The sequence below is a fragment of the Stenella coeruleoalba genome, assembly GCF_951394435.1.
Source record: "Stenella coeruleoalba genome assembly, chromosome: 5".
In the NCBI taxonomy this organism is placed as follows: domain Eukaryota; kingdom Metazoa; phylum Chordata; class Mammalia; order Artiodactyla; family Delphinidae; genus Stenella; species Stenella coeruleoalba.
In genome coordinates this window covers 118,552,666-118,573,781 of record NC_137150.1, presented here as the reverse complement: position 1 = coordinate 118,573,781, position 21,116 = coordinate 118,552,666, and the positions used below count along the sequence as shown (strand labels likewise).

The 21,116-nt window shown below is 38.4% G+C and overlaps 2 protein-coding genes across 7 annotated transcripts in view; one reads left to right on the top strand and one right to left on the bottom strand.

The window, feature by feature from the left end:
* The first annotated feature begins 1,166 nt into the window (after positions 1-1,166).
* LOC307186529 (S-adenosylmethionine decarboxylase proenzyme-like) lies at positions 1,167-3,123 on the top strand. The gene is given in 2 exon segments (XM_079921710.1): positions 1,167-1,985; positions 1,987-3,123. Coding segments are annotated over 2 exon segments (1,002 nt in total). The 5' UTR covers positions 1,167-1,584; the 3' UTR covers positions 2,588-3,123.
* A 6,311-nt stretch (positions 3,124-9,434) lies between these two features.
* CXADR (CXADR cell adhesion molecule) overlaps positions 9,435-21,116 on the bottom strand; it is a 53,160-nt gene continuing 41,478 nt past the window's right edge. For 2 of the 6 annotated variants that reach the window (XM_079922040.1, XM_079922042.1), the window contains exons 4-7: positions 18,365-18,520; positions 17,063-17,185; positions 16,361-16,499; positions 9,435-13,695 (exon numbers count right to left, since the gene is read on the bottom strand). In XM_079922040.1, coding sequence (XP_079778166.1) covers positions 13,431-13,695; positions 16,361-16,499; positions 17,063-17,185; positions 18,365-18,520 — 683 coding nt within the window. In that variant the 3' untranslated portion in view covers positions 9,435-13,430. Of the gene's footprint in view, positions 13,696-16,360; positions 16,500-17,062; positions 17,186-18,364; positions 18,521-21,116 lie in introns of those variants that run through there. The other 4 variants (XM_079922041.1, XM_079922044.1, XM_079922045.1 and 1 more) reach the window with 4 other exon arrangements.

The following is a 21,116-nucleotide window of genomic DNA, read 5'->3' as shown; positions in this document are numbered from 1 at the left end:
ATAAGACAGAACTGTCTTGGGAAAACTGGGATATAGTCCCCTAATCCTGTAAGATATGAGGCAAATATTGCTATTATAACACAATAACAATGATGATGATGACACCAACCAGTGCTTACAGAGCACTGACATGTGCCAGCCTAAGTGCTTGACATGTTATTACTTTATCATTCCCAGAACCATTCCATGAGATAGATGCTATTATCCTCATTTTACTGTTATGGAGAAGGAGTATAGAGGTTAATATTTGAAACATTAAAAAAAAAACATTCATTTCACAAATATTATATAAACAATTTGAAATACAGAACTTTAAAAACTGTTTCCCTGGAAAAATAGTTTCATCTTTTCAGCAAGATTCTTAAGAAGACAATCCATAATCATTTCATCAACTACTTTTTCACTTGACAAGCAGATGTGAGGTTAATAGTGTATTATGGTCACTGCATATTTGAAATAACAATAGTATACTCCTGAGGGTAAGGATGGGGGAGACTGAGAACCATGAAATAACTATATTGGCATAGTTACTCAGGTGCTGCTATTTTTATTGTACCAACTAAGCAAAAAAACCTCTTTGGGAATGTATTCCATACTAACTTTCTCTATTTTATTTATTAGTCCTGCTTCACAGTTTCCAATCATCATTTCTGTTATGGATTGAATTGTGTGTACCCAAATTCCTATGCTGCAGTTCTAATCTCCAGTATCTGAGAACATAACCTTATTTGGAAATAGGGTTGTTGAAGATACAATTAGGTAAAATGAGGTCATTAGGGTGGGTCCTCGTCCAATATGACTGGTGTCCTTATAAAAAGGGAAAATAGGACACAGAGATAGACACACACTGAGGGAAGGTGACATGAAGTGACACAGAGAGAAGACAGCCATCTACAAGCCAAGGAGAGAGAACTTCCCTCACAACGCTCAGAAGGAACCAACCCCCTCCACCAAAAAAACTACTAGAACTAATAAATAAATTCACTAAAGTTGCAGGATACAAGATTAATATCAGAAATCTGTTGTTTTTCTATACACTAACAATGAACTATCACAAAGAGAATTCAAGAAAACAATTCCATTTACAACTGCATCAAAAAGAATAAGATACCTGGAAATAAACTTAACCAAGGAGATGAAAGACCTATACTCTGAAAACTGTAAGACAATGATGAAGGAAATTGAAAATAATACAATTAAATGAAAAGAAATTCCATGTTCATGGATTGGAAAAATTAATATTGTTAAAATGTCCAGGCTCCCACAGTATGGCCGGCGACATTAGCTAGCGCTCGCTCTACTCTCTCTAACGGGGAAACAGCGGACTACAAGAGACTGAGCTGTATCTGCCTCTATTTCCAACAGACTCACGTTCAACTTTCGCTCACACACACACAAAAAAAAAGCCGGGAAAATTTTATTAACCCTTTTTTTAAAAAAGTTAATATAAAATTATAGCAAAAAAGGAACCTGAACTTTAGTAACACAGCTGGAACAATCCGCAGCGGCGGCGGCAGCGGCGGGAGAAGAGATTTAATTTAGTTGATTTTCTGTGGTTGTTGGTTGTTCGCTAGTCTCACGGTGATGGAAGCTGCACATTTTTTCGAAGGGACCGAGAAGCTGCTGGAGGTTTGGTTCTCCAGGCAGCAACCCGACGCAAACCAAGGATCTGGGGATCTTCACACCATCCCAAGATCCGAGTGGGACATACTTTTGAAGGATGTGCAATGTTCAATCATAAGTGTGACAAAAACTGACAAGCAGGAAGCTTATGTACTCAGTGAGAGTAGCATGTTTGTCTCCAAGAGACGTTTCATTTTGAAGACATGTGGTACCACCCTCTTGCTGAAAGCACTGGTTCCCCTGTTGAAACTTGCTAGGGATTACAGTGGGTTTGACTCAATTCAAAGCTTCTTTTATTCTCGTAAGAATTTCATGAAGCCTTCTCACCAAGGGTACCCACACCGGAATTTCCAGGAAGAAATAGTTTCTGAATGCAATTTTCCCAAATGGAGCAGCATATTGTATGGGACGCATGAATTCTGATTGTTGGTACTTGTATACTTTGGATTTCCCAGAGAGTCGGGTAATCAATCAGCCAGATCAAACCCTGGAAATTCTGATGAGTGAGCTTGACCCAGCAGTTATGGACCAGTTCTACATGAAAGATGGTGTTACTGCAAAGGATGTCACTCGTGAGAGTGGAATTCGTGACCTGATACCAGGTTCTGTCATTGATGCCACACTGTTCAATCCTTGTGGGTATTCAATGAATGGAATGAAATCGGATGGAACTTATTGGACTATTCACATCACTCCAGAACCAGAATTTTCTTATGTTAGCTTTGAAACAAACTTAAGTCAGACCTCCTATGATGACCTGATCAGGAAAGTTGTGGAAGTCTTCAAGCCAGGAAAATTTGTGACCACCCTGTTTGTAAATCAGAGTTCTAAATGTCGCACAGTGCTTTCTTCACCCCAGAAGATTGAAGGTTTTAAACGTCTTGATTGCCAGAGCGCTATGTTCAATGATTACAATTTTGTTTTTACCAGTTTTGCTAAGAAGCAGCAACAACAGCAGAGTTGATTAAGAAAAATGAAGAAGAAACGCAAAAAGAGAACACACATAGAAGAAGGTGGTGGCTGCTTTTTAGATATTGATACCAAGGGTCATGCTTTCCATAACCACCACCTTGTAGTTGCAGAAAGCCCTAGATGTAATGATAGTGTAATCATTTTGAATTGTATGCATTATTATATCAAGGAGTTAGATATCTTGCATGAATGCTCTCTTCTGTGTTTAGGTATCCTATGCCACTCTTGCTGTGAAATTGAAGTGCATGTAGAAAAAACCTTTTACTATATGAAACTTTACAACATTTGTGAAAACAACTCAATTTGGTTTATGCACAGTGTAGTATTTCTCCAGGTATCATCCAAAATTCCCCACAGACAAGGCTTTCGTCCTCATTAGGTGTTGGCCTCAGCCTAGCCATCTGGGACTGTTCTATTAAATTGCTACCAGGATTTTGCATCCAGTTACCTCCACTTTCTAGAACATATTCTCTACTAATGTTATTGAAACGAATTTCTACTTCATACAGATGTTTTTGCAGCACCAATCAAAGTTCTTCCACGAGTCGAGTCCTCTACGAAAATGACTGCAGTTATCCATTTTGTGTATTACTATCTCACTGCTTCCTATACTTGTGTGACTTTGATTCATTCCTCACCATGGTGTCTCCCTCCCAACCACACCCCCTCCATAAAGCAATACACTGTTACACTGTGGGTTTACACTAACCTTATACCCCAGAGGGGGAACGGGGTTGGGGGTGGACCCTGGGCTTAATTTTCTTTTAAGGTCAAGGGAGTTTGGCATTTTTCGTTACCATGAGCTCTTTTGGAATAAGCTGGTGTTGATTAGTGAAGAAGGTGTAGATTGATACTAGGGAATATTGGCAGAACTGTATGCCATACTGTGCCCCCCATTAAATGAGATTAGCTTCTCATGGGTCCCATGTCTTTATTAACTTGCTAAGTAGTAGTATAGGAAAATTATCACTAAATTTGTTAGCAAGGAGATTTAAGATAAAGGTTGTGTTGGATTCAACAAGTTGAGTCAGCTCAGATGATTCACCTCAACTTTTACTTTCATAGCCATTTCCACTAATTTCTATTAATGATATGCCATAAACTTTCGTTCAAAGCAGAATCGATGTCTTTGCCATCTTTGTGACTTAAAAAGTTCTGTGACTTTGTGATGCATGTGATAGTGTTCTGACGCTTCCTCTTACTGGTATTTCTTTCTCCATGGAGTAACATCAGGTGATGAATGAGAACTGTTCAGGTTATTCAGACATACTACACAGTGAAGCAGAGTGCTATCCATAAAACATAACATATAAAATTCCAAAATGGTCAATTGGAAATGACTAGAAATACAGGCTTAAAAGAGTTGGCATCTTTTAGCTGTATTTGCTAATACGGACATTTATTTAAGCAGCTGAGAAAAGAGCAAAGTTGACTCAATTTTGTATTTCTTCTTGTCCTCAAACAATTTTTGATTCATTCTGGATTGATGCAGTGATGTTTTTGTTCCTTCCGTACTTATAAATGAAACACTTTTTTTTTAGTGTTTCTAAACATAAATTCTACTTGGTTTGAAATCAAGTGGTTGGAACACTTTTGACTTTTAAACATGTTGATTCAGAGCTTCATTGAAGAAGCTTTCAATCAATGGATCAGTCCGATTCTGTAATTAGTGCACAGTACCTAATGTTTTGGTGCTATTATGAGGACCAATGCTCAAAGTGGATTTTGTTCTTGAACAGTGTCCCAGTAGATTTGATGAACACTTATTGGCTTGAGGTCTGATCCCTGCCCCAGCCCAATAGATTTAAGATTTCTATTTAATGTTGAGAAACTGCACAAATTTGTATGGAACAAAGCCTAGAAAAATAAAAACTATAGATTGAATAGTAATCTAAATTAATCCTAGTGTGTATGATAGAGGAGGGAAAATTTTGGTGCCATAATTTCTCTCTTCATGGTGTTGGACTTAAATCAGTTGAAATGTATTTCTGTACCACAATTTAAGCTTCAATAAAGGTTTGCTTAATTCAAAAAAAAAAAAAATGTCCATACTACCCAAGGCAATCTACCAGTTCAGTGCAATACCTATCAAAATACCCATGATATTTTTTTACAGAACTAGAACAAATAATCTGAAAATTTATATGGAACCACAAAAGATCCCCAATAGCCACAGCAACCTTGAGGGAAAGGAACAAAGCTGCAGGAATCATGCTCACTGATTTTAGACTATACTACAAAGCTACAGTAATCAAAACAGTATGGCACTGGCATAAAAACAGATACATAGATCAATGAACAGGATAGAAAGCCCAGAAATAAACACACACACCTATGGTCAATTACTCTGTGACAAAGGAGGCAAGAATACACAATGGAGAAAAGACAGTCTCTTCCAGAAGTGGTGCTGGGAAAACTGGACAGCTACATGTAAAAGAAGGAAACTAGAACATTTTCTCACACCATATACAAAACTAAACTAAAAATGGATTAGAGACCTAAATATAAGACCAGAAACCATTAAATTCCTAAACATAGGCAGAACACTCTTTGACACAAATTGTAGCAGTATTTTGTTGGATCTATCACCTAAGGCAAAGGAAACAAAAATAAAAATAAACAAATGGGACCTAATTAAACTTAAAAGCTTTTGCACAGCAAAGAAAACCACTGACAAAACAAAAAGACATCCTACTAAATGGGAGAAACACTTGCAAACAGTAAGAAGAATAAGGAGTTAATATCCAAAATATATAAATAGTTCATACAACTCGATATCAAAAAGACAAACAATCTGATTAAAAAATAGGCAGAAAACCTGAATAGGCACTTTTCCAAAGACATACGAATGGCCAAAAGTGCGCATGAAAAAATGGTCATCACCAATCATCAGAAATGCAAATCACAACCAGAACATCTTTTCACACCTGTCAGAACAGCTATCATTGAAAGGTCTACAAATTAATGTTGGGGAGGATGTGGAGAAGAGGGAACCCTCTTGCACTGTTGGTGGGAGTGTAAATTGATGCAGCTACTATGGAGAACAGTATGGAGGCTCCTCAAAAAACTAAAAATAGAATTACCATATGATCCAGCAATTCCACTCCTGGGTATACAGCCAGAAAAAATGAAAACACTAATTTGAAAAGATAAATGTACCCCAATGTTCACAGTAGCACTATTACAATAGCCAAGAAATGGAAGCAACCCAAGTGCCCATCAACAGATGATTGGATTAAGATGTGATATACATACATATATATATATATAGCATCTATATAACACACACACACACACACATATATAATGGAATACTGCTCATCCATAAAAAAGAGTGAAATTCTGCCATTTGCAGCAAAGTGGATGGACCTAGAGAATATTATGCTTGGTGAGGTAAGTCAGAGGAAGACAAACACTGTATGATATCACTTATATGTGGAATCAAAAAATAATACAAATGAATGTATATGCAAAACAAAAACAGACTCACAAATATAGAAAGCAAACTTGTAGTTACCAGTGGAGAGAGGGACAACGGGAAGATAGGGGTATGGGATTGAGAGGTACCAACTACTATGTACAAAATAAGCTACGAGTATATATTGCACAGCACAGGGAAATATAGCCATTATTTTATAACAACTTTAAATGGAGTATAATCTATAAAAATATGAATCACTATGTTGTACACCTGAAACTAATATTGTAAATCAACTGACTACACTTCAATTAAAAAAAAAAAAAGGAACCAACCCTACCATCACCTTGATCTCAGACCTTCAGCCTCCAGAACTGTGAGACAGTAAATTTTTTTTTTTTTTTTTTTTTTTGCGGTATGCGGGCCTCTCACTGTTGTGGCCTCTCCCGTTGCGGAGCACAGGCTCCAGACGTGCAGGCTCAGCGGCGATGGCTCACGGGCCCAGCCACTCCACAGCATGCGGCATCTTCCCGGACCGGGGTACGAACCCGTCTCCCCTGCATCGGCAGGTGGACTCTCAACCACTGAGCCACCAAAGAAGCCCTGAATTTGTTTTTTAAACCACCCAATTTGTGGTACTTTGTTATGGTAGCCCTAGCAAACTAATACAATTATACACAGAATTAATTATAAATGACTAGTCTCTTCAGGAGACTAATCATTTTAAAAGACTTGAAAACAACTGACATTATGTCATTTTTTAAAAATTAAAATCTTCCAAGATATGGTGTTTTATCTATCAAAGCAGGTCTCCCTAAAAATTCTGAAATATTACTATATTCAAATTAGGCAATGATATCTAAGCATGTAAGTTTTTTGGCCTCACTAAAGGTGTACTCAAATATTTCTGAAAGTTTGTGAGGTCCAAGAAAAAACATTCTACCTACTAGTGACTTAGCATGGACACCAGTTGTCTACACAGGGTTTCCTAAACAATTCAGAGGTTCCCAAGTTTAGATGATTATTGAAATAACCTGGGAGAGAAACACTGATCTTACCCCAAACCTACTCAGAATCTCTGAGGAGGATTTTAGAAGCTTATTTCTCCAATGCTTCTCCACTTCTCTAGGTTTGCATAATAATTAGGTTTGTTTCTGTGTTGGGTCCTATTGAGTCAGGTCACCCAGTCTTTATTTGTGCAAGTTAACTTTTTAAGCCCTGTGCAGAATTTTCCCTTAACACCCATACACACTCACCCTTTTTCTCTTGATACTGCCTTCTTGGAAGAAAGCAGGCCCGTTGTCTTGCAGAACACATGACACACACTTGATAAATGCACACTTGCTCCTGATGCCCATAATGTCCCTTCTAAAAATTCATTCAGCATTTACTGAGCAATATGCAAGTCAGAGTTAGGAACTGGGGATAAAGGTGAATGAACCAGCTTCAAACTCATCAAGGAGGTCAATTAAGAATGTTAAGCAATTAGAATGCAAAACGTTTTTGTGCCATAAAGACCCATACAATGTAGAGGGCCCAAATGCACCCCTAATTTAACTTGAGTGAGGGGCGGGGGTGAGAATAGGAAAAATGATTCCAAGGAGACAGAGTTTGGACTGACACCTGCAGGGCACTGGTCAGGTAAACAACGATGGGTTCCTTTCTGGCTGAGGAAATTACATGTTCACAAAGGTATGAGACCACAGCCCCTTAGCTATGGAGTATGGCTATCACAAAGGTGCACCTAGAGGTGTGTAAAAAATAAACCACAGAGAAATAGAATGGTCATCAGAGACCTTCTGTGTCAGGTTAAGATGATCTGGTTTTTAATATGATCAGATTTACATTTTAAAACAACTAATCCACTGGGACTGTGGACAATGAATGACTTGGGGAAACACAAGATCACGACTGCTTCTAGCACTTTGTTGAGGGCTGACATCAGGTTTTTCCCTCTGTAATTTCCTGTATCTCCTCCCACCTCTCTCATTCTCCATTAGAGTTAGAATTTCCTAGCTCAGCAGTGAAACGAGAAGCATACTGATCAAGCCCTTGATTAACTAGACTGAAATTTATTTCTCAGTTCTTCATTAACTTCAGAAATTCTTTTTCTGCAGTTACCTTAGGACAATTTTTTCTCCTATAAATAGTTATAAAATTTAGAAACATCATTTAAGTAACAAAACAACAAATCCCATTTGATTTATACTGCAGAAATATCAGCAAGAAATATTGAGCTGAATTCCTAGCACTGGCTTCCTGATCTTTTCAGCTGCCTTTACTGCATTTAGAAACTACATTTGTTTATGACATAGACTTAAAACCATTTTTTAATCAATATTTAACAACAGATTGTTTTATATTCAATTTTGACTCAATTTCAACAGTTTTGTCATTTGGTACTTAATTAACCAGAAATATGATCTGGCCTTTAGAACTTCATGATTAAAATATGATCTAAATTAAAGGCATTAAATTATACTTAGTAGTTTGTTAGCATATTTTATTGTAATCTTGATTCTTTGAAAATCTGTGCACCACTATCAGCATCCCAGCAAACAGGGACAAATGCAAAGAATTTTCATTATATCAATTCTATCTCTTTAAAATCCTCCAACATCCCCTGTGATGTAGGTATTTTTATCCCCATTTCAAGCACCAGGAAACCGAAGCTAAGTAAAGCATCTAGTAATAAGTGGTATTCAGATATGTCTGACTCCAAAGCCTATGCTCTTCTTTTAACCTCCGAGTAGAAAACTTCACATTAGTATAAACCACTGGTTCTCAACTAGGGGCAGTTTTGCCCCCCACCCCAGTGGCTATTTGGCAACACTGGAGACATTTTTGGTTGTCACATCTGGAGGAAGGAGGGCAAGAGCTACTGGCACCTAGTAGGTAAAGGCCAGCGATGCTACTAAACATCCTGCAATGCACAGGATGTCTCCCACAACCAAGAATCATCCATCCCAAAATGTTAAAAGTGCCAAGGTTGAGAAACTGTAGTGTAAACAAAATATTTCTCAAAATACCTTCTTACAAAAGCACTGCTAACCCCATCCTGTTTTTTTTTCTGAAATCAACACTTAGAGTCAATGAAAATAGCTTTAAAGTATAACTAGATGTGTGTATTTAATACATATAAGTACGCACATTTTTAATTCATCTGAAAAACTCTTGAATTTACGCTGTAAATAGTGACACGATAACTTTGGAGGTTTCAACCCCGGATACATTATGTTATTTACTGTCATATAGATGCACAGGACTGGAGAAATTTCTATAAATATGTTTGATATGTTTTCATTGATGTCATTGTTCTGATCTTTACTTTGTTTAATAAAAGATGCAAAGGAGAGGGGAGAAGGAAACCCTGGCTCAGAAAAGCAGGGAGGAAGAGTATAATGAAGCTTATGAAGCCACACCATGAGGCAGAAAACTACTTTCTTGATTTTATTTTTTTTAAAGGTACACAAGGTCACAAAACCAGAGCAAGTTTTTGGCTTTTTTTAAAACCAAATTTTGTTCTTACAAATGTCAAAATCTGCACCATTGGATATTTAAGCCAGAAACTTGAAATACAAAAAATCATTTTTGAAACTGACACTATCAATTCTCTACTTGCATATATGAAGTGTCAAAATATTACTTCTCAGTAGTACAAGTGTATTTGTCACAGAAATCCACAGTTAGGGATGAAAATCAGTGAATTGTGGTTCTCTTAACACTTGTGTCATTAAGTTAGTAGAAAACAGAGTTCTTTGGAGCTTTTAGTGTTCAGTACCAAAACCAAATCCAACCGATATTCACACCACACTCTGAAATTACAAAATAGGGTATTTTATAAAACTGGATTTTAATGAACAGTGAGAAGCCAGATGTAGCCAATATTCGCTGGTGTTACCATCCATAAGATAAACAGAACCACAATTCATCAGTTTATTTATTATTCTTTCCTGCTTCTATTAGGTAGAATTTGTGCTCAGTTATAGACCATTTTAGTGTCAAATGAGTAAAAAAAATCTAACTACAGAACACGTTGCCTGTATTGCAAGAATATCCAAAGGCATTTGAAATATGAAAACTTGCCCAGAACATTTATACTACTAAACACAGGAATATTATAAAGATATATATACATATATATAATATATAATGTCACAAGCCACTAAAAAGTTAAAAGTATGCCAACATTTTCTACAAACTACTCCTTACATGACACATCAAAGCAGTAACCACAAAAAAATAAGGACTTTTTCTGTTCACACTGGAATAAGGCATCTGAAAGCCCTAAACACTGTGGAGATGGAACAAGATTAGAAAAAAAAACTTTAAACGTTCATATAACTTCAGATTTACATGCTGCACGCACACAGAAAGACAGAGAATAGTTAAGAAGCCAAACATTACAGAATTTGACATCCAACTTCATGCAGTGAGTTCTTTTCATATTTAATCAAAATGTTTATTTGCCCCTTCACTTGCTCCAAATTTCCAGAACTCAATCCTAAAAATTATCTTTTCAATAAAAACCAGGTATTAATTCATACCAATAATCTAATTGTGTTTCTTGAATTAACCTCCCCCTAAGACACAGTCTGTGTTTCCATTGTAACAACTTCCCGGCAGATAGCCCAAATTTAAAAAAGTAATTTGGCCCGTTTATCAATAAGGTTTTTGTTTTTGGCCTTCTAACAGGGAAATATTAGTAAGGTTGCCATAAGAAAAAGAAACCTGTAATCTACATATGCAAAGCACAGAATTACGTCCTCTATGATATTTCTTTTGAAGTTATCCTGCATAACTCAGAAAGATGGTGTCAAGTCTCTTAGGTATAAAGTAGAATGGAAGAGTTTTGCTTTGAAGGTTCAGTGCCGTCCTTGACTGATGTTTGGCTACTAGTGGAAATGCTTGAATAACGATTTTTTGTTGACTTGCTTGATGATTACCAATAGTAATTCTAGAACAAATACTTGATCTCTAGTTCACCAGAAACTACCACTGAGAATTATTTAGGAAGTTATCAGTGCTATTTGACTTTTGGATTCACTGAAATTTACAATGAGTAGCTGGAGACATAAGCCTAAAACTGAGTTCTGTCCTCTAAACTCAACCACATCCAGTAGGTCTCTTCAGGTCACAACAGTAGTTTTTTTCCAAGCTTGTTTCTCAGGCTGTAGCTGGTAATGACCCTGACCTGGAAGGAAGCATTTCTGGAAGAGATTCCGATTTACTTATAACCAAATCCTAGACTAACTATGAAGTCTAAGGAAAGGAAAGCCTTACATATGTCCATCTTTTGTAGTAATTTCTACTTAGATTGATAGCATAATTTTCATTATATGAAAACTGGGACTAGAAAGGACCAAAATTTTTATTAGTAATGTCTGTGCTCTGCTGCTTATTTGTATAATATCATAAATTTTATTCATATGAAACAGACCAGAGGCCTGGTATTCAAAAACAGTTATTATAAAATCAGAAACACAGTCAAAAGAGTGTAGGGGATGTTGAAATTTTAAAAACTTTATGAGTCACACAATCAGTTAACTTGCATCCAGAAAGATCAGAAAAGAGGCAAGACTGAAAGTATGAGGATAGAAAGGTATCACAGTGATGCATTTTTAGGAACAGTACCTTCACCTCTAAGCACCTTTCAGGCGATAGCTAGCTCATAGGCACCAGAAATTCATAATAAAAACTAAATTACCCAAAAGGCACAGATGAAAACGTTAACACAAGAGTAAAAGCAATATTATGTAATGTTAAAAACCTATTTTTAAAATGCTTCCAAATACGTAAAACTATACACGAATCCATTACACATTCAGCTTCAATTTACCATTAAAAAGTGTATACAATACTCTGCCTAAGAATAAATTCATGCCAACATTAATTTATAATGTAGCATTTACCACCACAGCACCCAAAGAGATGAAAAGAAACCAACTCCCTACTAAAATCTAGGGAAAAGGTATCAGAGCTAGTGAAATAAGTTACTGCAGACCGTATTACTATGAAGAAACTGCTGGCTCATTCTACTCAATCCACACTCCCTCACAATCTTAAGGAAAGTACAATAAATTCACTTTCATCTACTAAAACAGTACTTAACACATTTGGCAGGTAGGAGTATTCCTTTTATTCCTTTTCATTTCTCTCTTCTTTTTTTTTTTTTCTTTTTTTTTAAGATTAAGTCACTTCCACAAAACTAAGACAAACTTTTCAAAGCTCAGCTTGATTTTCTGCAACTACACAAGACATGCTGGCCATACAATAGCAACTGTACATCCTCCCAAGTCTGAAACAGAATTGATAGAGGACACTTACTAGTTTAAAGTGTATTCTAAGTCTATGAAGAAAGTATCCTCCAGGAACTGCATTCAAGAGGGTAATTTAAGATTACATTTCTAGAACATATAATGTACAACACCATCACAAAAACAAAACACTGAACCAGGAAAAAAAAATTAAAATTTAGAACCAATAATTACGGAATTAACAATCTGTAATTGTCAAATAATAAATGAGTTATAATCTTTTCTTTTTAGAAAAATATCACGTAAAGTTGAGGACGAGCATTTACTTGGGAATTGCAAAATACTACACTTCCTTGATAGCAGGTCACTGTTCTGAAGACCACCACAGGCCTCAGGGCATTGGAACATTAATCAACAAAATTCATCCTCACAACTGCACCACTAGTGTCATCGCTATATGTAGCTGACAGCAAATTTTCTAAATGAATCAGATAAATGCTCCTTTATTTTAGCATACAAAAGAGCTTACTACGTCCCTGCTGCCCACAGCAATCTAGCAATTAAATACTTAAGTCATTTCATACACAAGGTTTATGAATTACTCAGAACTAGTGACTTCTAGTACTGTTTTCTAGTTATTAGAGACTCGTCAAACACATTTAGACTTTTCAAAGAAGCAAAACCAAAAACAAACATAAATCTACGTGAGTATTTTTGCCATGAATCTTTCTTTACCAATTTTGGCAGGGGGGGGGTCATAAATTAATTGAAAAAAGCAATATAAAAATAACAGAAATTATAAAGTACCACTTTCAGATGATTCAAGTATCAACTTGGTATGCATGTAAGTTCACCAATTTATTTCTTCACCTATGATTTCATATTCAAAGTGCCACAGCTGACTTAAGTATTGATAGTCAGAAACCTATAAAGTCAAGCTCTTAAAGGAAATATTATTTAGATGGTGAATTTGTCCTTAGAACTTTAATGCCTTTACTATTTCAATATAACCAAACAAAACTTTTTGAAGTATTATTCTTACAGTTTTTGGTTAACTTTATATATATATATATATATATGTTTTTTTTGAGGCTGGTAGCAAAAATTAAAACAGGTGTTCACATCTCAAGAGGAGAGCACAGATGAAGGGTACAGAGGCTCTATACTATGGACCCGTCCTTGCTCTGTGCTGGAATCATCACGGGCACCGCTCCCATCCTACTGAGATTAGGGGCAGCTACCTTAGCAGTTGGGAGCGTCGCACTCTGAGGATCGCGCTCGAAGTCTTCGCTTGGCACTTGGTTATACTGAGTCTTGGAATACCCTTCCATGTTGGAAGGGGACATGGATCCCAGGGACGAATGATTGCTGCCGAGGTAGCTTCTGGCAGTGGACGTACGGCTCTTTGGAGGAGGCACGTCTTCCCTAGAAATAAAGATCCCAATACCTGTTCAAAGAACAAATTTCTAAAAACCTACAATATGTAAGCTATGAATCATGGGTAGGGAAGAGCCTCTATTTAAGCATTAAGTACATAAAATCGTGTGTGACACACAAAAAACAAGCACAATAAGGCATAATGTCATAACTGTGTATCTGTGCCAAATTTATCATTTACAGTTTCTATCTTCACAATGAAATGTGTTTTTTACAAAAATGTGCTATTCTATAATGCTGTCTTGCAAAGAACAAACTTCAAATATTTTCATGTTCTAGTATCACTGATCAAGATAACCTGGTTACAGTCATGTAACACTCTATAGTCAATAAAGCCCTAACACCTGCAGATATTTCTACCAAAAAAAGAACAAGACAAAATATCCTTTTTATTATGAAAGGTACTCATCTAAGACTTTAGCTGAAAACTTAGCAGACTGAAGTTTGCAAAAACTGAGAATTAGGCATAAGAATTTTCACACTAAGCACTGACATAGAATATATATCTGAGTTACTTCTGTGCATTTAAAAAACAAAAGTGCCCAGACCCACCAAATGTCAATTTTCTGGGTGTTACTTTGGTCATATGTTATTTTTACAAGTTCTATAATCCAATGTGTACTTCTAGTTAAGATCTACTGGTTTAGAATATTTAAAAAATAAAAGAAAATCACATTACCCATAGTTCTATTAACTACCTATGTCACTTGATACAATCAGATCTTTAAAAAAAAAAACCCAGGGCTTCCCTGGTGGCGCAGTGGTTGAGAGTCCGCCTGCCGATGCAGGGGACGCGGGTTCGTGCCCCGGTCCGGGAAGATCCCACATGCCACGGAGCGGCTGGGCCCGTGAGCCATGGCCGCTGAGCCTGCGCGTCCGGAGCCTGTGCTCCGCAACGGGAGAGGCCGCAACGGTGAGAGGCCCGCGTACTGCAAAAAAATAAATAAATAAATAACAATCCCATGCTCTGTAGATTAGCTGTATAGAGAAATCAAACCTTAACATCTCAATTTTCTTTTTTTTTCTTTGTGGTACGCGGGCCTCTCACCGTTGCGGCCTCTCCTGTTGCGGAGCACAGGCTCCGGACGCGCAGGCTCAGCGGCCATGGCTCATGGGCCCAGCCGCTCCGCGGCATGTGGGATCTTCCCGGACCGGGGCACGAACCCGCGTCCCCTGCATCGGCAGGCGGACTCTCAACCACTGCGCCACCAGGGAAGCCCAACAGCTCCATTTTTTGAAACCTTTATGCCTGTACTTTTTTTCCTTTCACATCTTTTTTGGAGTATAATTGTTTTACAACGTTATGTTAGTTTCTGCTGTACAACAAAGGGAATCAGCTATATGTATACATATATCCCCATATCCTCTTCCTCTTGAGCCTCCCTCCCACTCTCCCTGTCCCACCCGTCTAGGTGGTCACAAAGCTTTCAGCTGATCTCTCCGTGCCATGCAGCTGTTTCCTACTAGCTATCTTGTATTTGGTAGTGTATATATGCCCATGCTACTCTCTCACTTCCTCTCAGCTTACCCTTCCCCCTCCGTGTCCTCAAGTCCATTCTCTACATCTGCGTCTTTATTCCTGGCCTGCCCCTAGGTTCATCAGAACCTTTTGTTGTTGTTGTTCCACATATATGTGTTAGCATACAGTATTTGTTTTTCTCTTTCTGACTTACTTCACTCTGTATGACAGACTCTAGGTCCATCCACCTCACTACAAATAACTCAATTTCGTTTCTTTTTATGGCTGAGTAATATTCCGTTGTATACATGTGCCACATCTTCTTTATCCATCCATCTGTTGATGGACACTTAGGTTGCTTCCATGTCCTGGCTATTGTAAAGAGAGCTGCAATTAATATTTTGGTACATGACTCCTTTTGAATTATGGTTTTCTCAGGGTATATCCCCAGTAGTGGGATTGCTGGGTCATATGGTAGTTCTATTTTTAGTTTTTTAAGGACCCTCCATACTGTTCTCCATAGTGGCTGAACCAATTCACATTCCCACCAGCAGTGCAAGAGGGTTCCCTTTTCTCCACACCCTCTCCAGCATTTATTGTTTATAGGTTTTTTTTGATGATGGCCATTCTGACCAGTGTGAGGTGATACCTCACTGTGGTTTTGATTTGCATTTCTCTAATGATTTGTGATGTTGAGCATCTTTTCATGTGTTTCTTGGCCATCTGTATGTCTTTGGAGAAATGTCTATTTAGGTCTTCCGCCTATTTCTGGATTGGGCTGTTTGTTTTTTTGATATTGAGCTGCATGAGCTGTTTGTATATTTTGGAGATTAATCTTTTGTTAGTTGCTTCATTTGCAAATATTTTCTACCATACTGAGGGTTGTCTTTTCATCTTGTTTATGGTTTCCTTTGCTGTTTCATGCCTGTACTTTATTGGGAGAAGGTAGACAGTCTTGAGAAAAGCATTTTGCAATGGTTCTTAATGTAGAGCCCAAAATGGGGAGGAGGGCACAGTGTAGGTTGGTTGGCTCCACACACTTGAAATAAGTAAAAGCTTTCAAATATGTTGAGGGGAAGAGCTATAGCTTTCATCCAATTCTCATAGGGACAAATGCTTCAGATGGTTAAGAGAATTAATGCTTTAGTGACATAATAGAGTATACATCAGTCAACTCCTGTGTCACTTAATTACCTGATATCATGATGAACTTCCTTTTCGTATTTTTCTTCTCTGCGCTTTTTATGACAGCAAAAGATGATAAGACCAATGAGGACTAGTGCAAGCAAAGTTCCTATAACAGCTCCTGCAATTGTCCCAGCTCTATTTGAAGCTAGAATAAAATGTTAATAAGAAAATAATTAATATTAAAAAAAGCAAAACAAACAAACAAAAAAACTTCCATCTAGTCATTTTGAAGGTAAGGATACACAATGACATTGATTTCATCGCATATACTAACGTTAAGAGACAAATTAGTTAGCTTTTTTTCTGGTCTAGGGGAAAATCCACTAAAAGAACTTTCTTCTGAACTGTGTAAGCTATTTCAAGGATAAAAGAATGAAACCACTCTAGGGGATTTTAATATTCACAGCTATCTTGGTTGGCATATAAGAATGTTCTAAAAAGTCTGTCGTCACTGACATTGGCTAAATATGGTACAAGAGTCAATTTGACAACTCTTGCCTCTTTAATGTCACTACAATAATAAAGAAGGTTTTATTAATAAAATGTAGTACTTTTTTTCTTTCCATGACTTAGAAAAGCTAGCAACCAAGCCACAGGGTGCTTTGCTCAAAGTTAGCATCCCCTTGCCCTTAATACCCACACTCACTGATGGAACCAAAGGAGGCTGTATAAAGATAACACTATCAGAGCAGAAAGAAGATAACTTACGAGGAACAACATCCAGGCGTAGCAGGCATTGATCAGAGCCCACTCTGTTTTTGACTGTACAACTGTATGTCCCAGAGTATTCGGTAGTGGCATTTTTTACAGATATAACAGGTGAAGTCATTTCTATGAGAAGAAAGGGGGTAAGGGAGCAAAACCCATTCTTATAGTAACATATTGCTGAGTTTTTAGTAAAAGCAAACTCTACTTGGTTGACAATCCAGGTAAAAGTGAGACAAACTGAAGCTACATACAGAACAAACTTGGCAAGACACGTGCATGTCTCCGGGATGCAAACGACTGTGCCTCTAGTTCATTTATGTCAAAGCCAAGGTAATCATGACCCCTTCAGCCAGGCACAGAGAGTCTCTGCTGAAGCAGAGCCACGTTGACTATAAAAAACATTCTGTGCCACAAAGGCTCTTAGGTGCAGCAGTAAGATTTACAAAATGTATGTCATCCCCCCAGACAGAAGAAACATGAAAGAAAGTGAGAGGGGGTCGTATTGTTCAGCCTCTTAGTTTGAAAAACAGAGGTGGAGAGAGATCCTGCTTAAAAGCGGGGTGGGGTGGGAGGGAGGAGGGTGGAGCATGGTAACCAGTTTGAAGAACAGGTTAATTATAACATACAGATGAATAATCAGATTTAACCAATTTGAATCTTGTTGGTTAGTCACAGCTGTTGTTTTGTTGTTTTAACAGACATGATGGTTAAATAACCGTATCTTCAACATGAACCCAGGCAAAACACTCAAGATCCAACTCTTGCTGTAACTTAACCACTAATTTATGATAATGAACAGTTTCCATCAATATTACCATCAATTAAAAAATATACAACAGGGGCTTCCCTGGTGGCGCAGTGGTTGAGAGTCCGCCTGCCAATGCAGGGGACACGGGTTCGTGCCCCGGTCCGGGAAGATCCCACATGCCGCGGAGCGGCTGCGCCCGTGAGCCATGGCCGCTGAGCCTGCGCGTCCGGAGCCTGTGCTCCGCAACGGGAGAGGCCACAACAGTGAGAGGCCCGCCTACCGCAAAACAAAACAAAAAAATATATATATATACAACAAAGAAACCAATTATAATATCCTAAATGGTGATCATTATAAAAATATCTCTTCACTTATACTACATGACACCAAGTTGTCATTATAAAACACTGACTAATTCCCACAGAATCCTGATTGCTCTGTCTAGAAAAGGGAAGGTATCTGGGGATTAAAAAATATACACTTACATGCACAAACCCTGCTAGACTTAAGTCTAAATCAATGGCACACGATTCAAAGTGCATAATCAGCAGTACCTGGTAACCATGAGGTTGGCAGTTTCTGTGAGTTGGACAATTTTTGCCATTCATATCGTAATGGGAGTGAACCTTCTTTCGGTTCACATTTTAGTTTAAAGTCACTTCCAATTTCTTCTGATCCATCAATGTAACATCTTGTACCTGAAGGCTTAACTGAGAAAAGAAAATAAGTTATAACTTTATACAAGAGAACGGAATGTGTGTTTCTAATGATTACTTAAACACACAGCATGTCACACAACCACTAACTCAATAGCAGGGGGTCCTGGGTTCAGAGTGGACAAGACTGAAAGACTACAATAGGTTGCCAACGCCAGTTTACTCAGCTTGATCCAGCACAAAACAGGCAAGAATGAGCTCAGGCAAGCAGCCACTGCACAAGGCCAGGCAGCATCTCAGGTGCGGCTCTGCGCCCCTCCATCCCATGGGGCACATGTGCAAAAAGCAAGGATGATGCGGGCTGGGCTACTTCAGACCCAAGGAAGCTTCTTCCCCCCACCCCCCATTCCCAACCTATTCTTCTACTTGGAGCGTGACGTGTAGCCCTCTGGGAGTATATGCATTGTCACAACCCTCTCTGTGTGCTGTTAACCCAACAATCAGGGGGTTGATGATAAATTATGCTGATAGGAGGGACAATTCACTTAGTACAGGAAGGACCAATTATTTTCCACATTTACAGCGATCCAAAACCACCCAGAGAGCAGTGTTATAAAAAGGCAGATCTGAGGTTATATTCCAGGTCTAACTCCATTATGTGAAACCCACCTGAACACTAGGTTAACACCCTGGCAGTTCAGACTCTCTTGCTGAACTGCATTAAGGCATAATACACATACAATAAAATGAACACATTTTAATCATGCGAGCTGATCACTTTCAACACTAAGCACCACGCCAATCCTCTCCCAAGCAATTTCCCTCAAGCTGACTGCAGTTGATCTCACTGCACAAACGGGTCCCAGACAGCCGCTGATCAGATTTCTATTGCTATAGATTAGTTCTGCTGCTTCGTGAGTCGTATAAATGGAAAAATACAGTATGCGCTTTTGCTTCTTTTATTCATCGTAAGGCTTTTTTATGACTGATCCAATTGATCTATGTTGTTGTATATATATATATATATCAGTGGTCTGTTCTTTCTTACTACCGAGTTGTATCCCATTGCTTGTTCATTCAGGTATTGATGCACACTGTTTCCTGTCTTGGGGCTACTGTTAAAGCCTAATTAGCTAAACTGGCCAGGAGCAGGTGTGAAGTCTGTGGAACTCAGACTGACTGGCGAGGAGGTGCTATGAGGAGCTGGGACAAGGGAGAGAGGGATTCTGAAGGTTCTGAGAAGAGTCTTCTAGAGGCAGAGATCAGTTCTGAATCTGATGCCATTTCTGAGGCAGGATTAGGAGAAGCAGGGATTAAACTGGAGACGAGGGTCATTTAGCAACCTGAGTACCCCCAGTAAAGGATGAGTAGCGCAAAGCGGGTCTGGGGGCAGCAATGAGGAGACAGCAGTAGGCTATAGTTTCCCAGCATCCCACGACCTTGGAGAGCAACATTCCCCATAAACCCTGTACCTGGCTCTATTTGCATCTCTCTTCCCAACCTGATAAATGGCAGGACTGCTTTTCTTCTGTTTTTCTGATTTTCATTCTTTCAAGTCCTGAGTGGGCTTTTATTCTTTCACTACTAAGAATAAATGTGAATGGGTTTTACAGTTTGGCACTACGTGAACAGTTTGAACAACACTGCTTGTAAATAGTGGTATATGTTTTCCTTTTTCATACCAGGTAAGTAAATGTTTATCTCTATAAGAAAGTGTCAAACTGTTTTCCAAATCTGGCTGACACGGTCTGTCATACGCAGTGGGGCATCTTTACCTAAGGTTGTCAATCATGATCTCACTTCACACATTTCCTGGTAATTCTTAAATTTAATTGGATTTCTCCCCTTTGTTACTACTTATACTTTTTAGTAAGGATCAACAGATGCATTTAACTGCGTTGTTGACTTTCCTAAGCAAATCTCTTTCTTTTGCAGACTGATCAGTTGCCCTGGACATTACATCAACTGGACTTTTGAATCAGTTTTGCGCATTATCTCATCCTCTGAGTCTTCAACAAAATGAGCCTTGTTCTCCATTTCTTCAACCTACCAATAAATCCTTTATTACACAAACTAGCAGTAGGTGAGATACTGAAGCAATGCTTTGGACATCAAACTTCTACTGGTAATACAGCGTTCTAACCCTAACCCTTCTTCTTTTCTACTGAAAAATGTCCCCTCCCCAGACATATCTAATAACAGGCAGTTGTTTAAAGTGGCTGCTCAGGAAATCACGTCCCACTGAGTTTGAGATTTCAACACACTCTATGCACAGCAGAACGAGATTTTTACCAGCACTGGTTCTGAGCGGTGCTTAGGACCGGCTGCCTGCTTTCCACTGGGTGGAGAAAAGTGCAAGTCTTTTACATGCCAGCCCCAGCATTACAAAGCCAGGAAGACAAACTGCTAATCCACGGCACTTAGCTGAATTGAAAGAAAGATGAAACCACAAAAGGAACAAAAATAAAGTCTCACCCGCTAAGGTTTCTTTGGTCTGGGGCTCCCGGATATCTAGCTATTGTCCTCAGAACATGTGCCACCATGATCATTAGCAGAGCTAATAAAAAGTCATTCTCAGTTAAGGGTACATGGCCGTCAACTCGTATTCGGTCAGCGTCCCACCGATTTAGCAATGCTGTGCTCCATCTGT